Source organism: Artemia sp. Qi Xiang Cuo, chromosome 11, assembly GCF_049724085.1.
Source record: "Artemia sp. Qi Xiang Cuo chromosome 11, ASM4972408v1, whole genome shotgun sequence".
NCBI classification, from domain to species: Eukaryota; Metazoa; Arthropoda; class Branchiopoda; order Anostraca; family Artemiidae; genus Artemia; species Artemia sp. Qi Xiang Cuo.
This window is the reverse complement of record NC_142804.1, coordinates 54,762,451-54,765,337: the sequence shown is the minus strand read 5'-3', so window position 1 is coordinate 54,765,337 and position 2,887 is coordinate 54,762,451. Positions and strand designations below refer to the sequence as shown.

At 37.0% G+C, this 2,887-nt stretch overlaps 1 protein-coding gene across 1 annotated transcript; it reads left to right on the top strand.

Annotated features, from left to right (window-relative positions):
* Positions 1 to 668: 668 nt before the first annotated feature.
* On the top strand, positions 669 to 1,505 carry LOC148947147 (uncharacterized). Its single transcript, XM_089096522.1, has one exon. It carries the CDS (start codon positions 669 to 671, stop codon positions 1,503 to 1,505), a length of 837 nt encoding a protein of 278 aa, XP_088952648.1.
* Positions 1,506 to 2,887: the final 1,382 nt, after the last annotated feature.

The following is a 2,887-nucleotide window of genomic DNA, read 5'->3' as shown; positions in this document are numbered from 1 at the left end:
ACGTTTCGGAATGTTTTCCGTACTCTGTTAGACATGACCTGTCAAGAAATGTAGAAGGAATTTTTGAATCCATATTTATTGAGATTAGAACCAAAGCTAAAACTTTGATTGTTGGTAATATATACCGTTCTCCTAGTGGGTAGTTTCCTCTTTCCTTCAGATTGTTGATAAGGTTTTGGAAACAATCCAACTTCATTCATGTGAACTTGTTGTTATGGGTGACTTCAACCTTAATTTGTGTGACCGGAGGTCATCCTCGTCCTTAGATTTTCTTTCAACAATGCTCCCTTGTGGAACATTACCTTCTGCATGCATTCCAACTCGCATTACTAACACTATTTCTTCTTTGCTTGATAATATTTTTTCATCGTTGACCTTGGTGCAAAATTTTGTGTTGACGAGTGACATCTCAGTATGATTTTTTCGATGGGTTGCCAAGGAGGAACCAAGGAGCTGTTTTTTCCTCTTTCAAACTCAGTGGTCAGGGTTTGCATCTTCTTAGATCACGGTTGACGTGTTGTATGTGGAGTATTTCTGAAAATAAATCTGATATAGATTCTTTGTTTAATTCGTTTTTTTATGATTCTTTGGAAGAAGTTACCTTGGATACATGTGATGCGTCTCATTCAAATCTGTCATCAAAAAGAACAGCCCCTTTGAATCCTTAGATGACTCCTGGACTCCTTAAAAGTTGGAGGATGAAAAATAATTTTTGGAAGGCTTATAGGTCCTCTAAGCCATCTTCTCGTGATTCTCGACTTCAAATTTTCAAAGCTTATAGAAGAGTTTACAATTCGCTTTGCCGAAAGGCCAAATCTTTATTTTATTACAGAAAATTCTCTGAGTGTGGTAAAGACATTAGGAAGACATGGCAAGTAATCAATTCTGTTATCAGGCCATCTTCTCTGCCCCCTTCTGTCCTTTCAAGTATTGTGAAGGAAGGCGAAAATGTAGAGGGTGAGCTAAAAGTTCAAGATGTGTCTACTTCCTATTTTGCTAATATCGGCAAGGCTACAGCCTCTTCTGTAAGTCCTTCTTTTTCTTTACCTGACTTTAGGTCTTACCTTGGACCGCCTTGTTCTAAATTAATGGCATTGGAACCTGCCTCTGAAGCTGAAATAGCCAGAATTGTCAATGCTTTAAAGGGGTCTTCATCTTTTGGCCCAGACCGTATTCCGACTAAGGTTGTAAAGTTCATTCTTCCTGTCATCATTTCTGCCCTCACGAGACTTATCAATCTTTCCTTTCAAAATGGTGTTTTCCCAAGTACTTTAAAGCGTGCTCGTGTTATCATTCTTTTTAAAGGTGGATCAAGGAATTGTCCTACAAATTATTGTCCCATATCCCTTTTATCAGTGTTTAGTAAAATATTTGAAAAAGTTATGCTTTCTCGACTTCTTAATTTTCCTAATTCTAAACACTTTTTTCATGATTTCCAGTTTGGTTTTAGGGCGAAGCTCTCAACTGAGTATGCATGCGCAACTCTGTTGAATTATCTACATTAAGTTCTTGACTCTAGTGTGATACCTTCTGCTCTTTTTCTCGGTTTCTACGAAAAGCATTCGGCTCATTAACAAACAAGATTCTCCTTTCGAAGCGACCCCATATTGATATAAGGGAGAATGATTATTCTTGGTTTCTATCATATTCATATGGTTGATTCATCTCAGTTGATCTGCACTTTTTTAACCCTTCGGGAATAGAGTTTCGCGTTCCACAAGGATATGTTATTGGGCCGATGCTCTTTTAAATCTACGTCAATGACCTTATTAATGCGGTTCAAAATTTAAAACATACCATTTGCTGTCGTCTTTGTCAAACAGCATCCGTCACTAATTGTGACAGGAACTCGTCCTTACCGAATGCACTTATTGCTTTTGCTGATGACAGTACTCTTGGTACAGCTGGTAGAATTGAGTCTGATCGTCATTTAAAGATAAATGCCCTTTTTGAAAGAGTCATCCAATGGTTTGATGTAAATTATCTTGCCTTAAATGTCGGGAAGTCATTTTTTCTCATTTTCTCTTGAGTTTCAAAGGCTTGCCCTGACTTAAATGAAATACACGTATCAAGAGGTTCTCTAAGTAGACCTAAGGATCGTTACGTTTGATTCCTAGGCATCTTGCTTGACGAAATTCTTTCCTTCGATCATCATATTGACCTGATTAAAATGAAAGTCTCCAGGAGTCTTGGAATCCCTAGAAAGCTCAAACACATATTTCCAGGGTCGATTCTTAGAATCTTGTTCTAGAGCCTAGTTTAGTCTTATGTTTCATATTGCTCTCTTATTTGGATGTCAACTTTTTCCTCGTCTCTGATGCCACTTTCAAAACTATATGATAAAGCAAGGACTCATTAAAGAAACTGGCAAATCTTCAGCTAAAATCTTGCTTGATTTGAATTCTCTCTATTTTCTTTCTTGTTCTACTCTTCTCTCTTTACGGTTCTACGGCCATCTTCCTGCTGCTCTCTGTAATAATATATCTTTTATTTCTGATCAATCGACTTATCATCTGTGCACTCCCAGCAATTTACAGATTCTTCATACTCCATCAGTGAGGTCTGAATTCAACCCTCTGACAACTTGCAACATGATTTGGAACACGCTCCCTGTGTTTGCACCAAGCTGCCACTCGTTTGGTATGTTCAAGAATCATGTTAGGAATTTTCTGGCTAGTCATTAAGTTTTTTTTTATTTTTTTCTATTGTGTTGAGTCTCTTAAGGTGCGAATGTAAGATGTTGAAAATGTTTTTTTTTTTTATGTATTTGTTTTATTTTTGCTTCTCCCCTGTTTTTTTCCTGGCCATAGAGCCTTACGGGGGAGTTTATATTGAAGTGTATTTTGTTTAGTTTATTGATTAAATAAATTGATTGATTGATAGATTG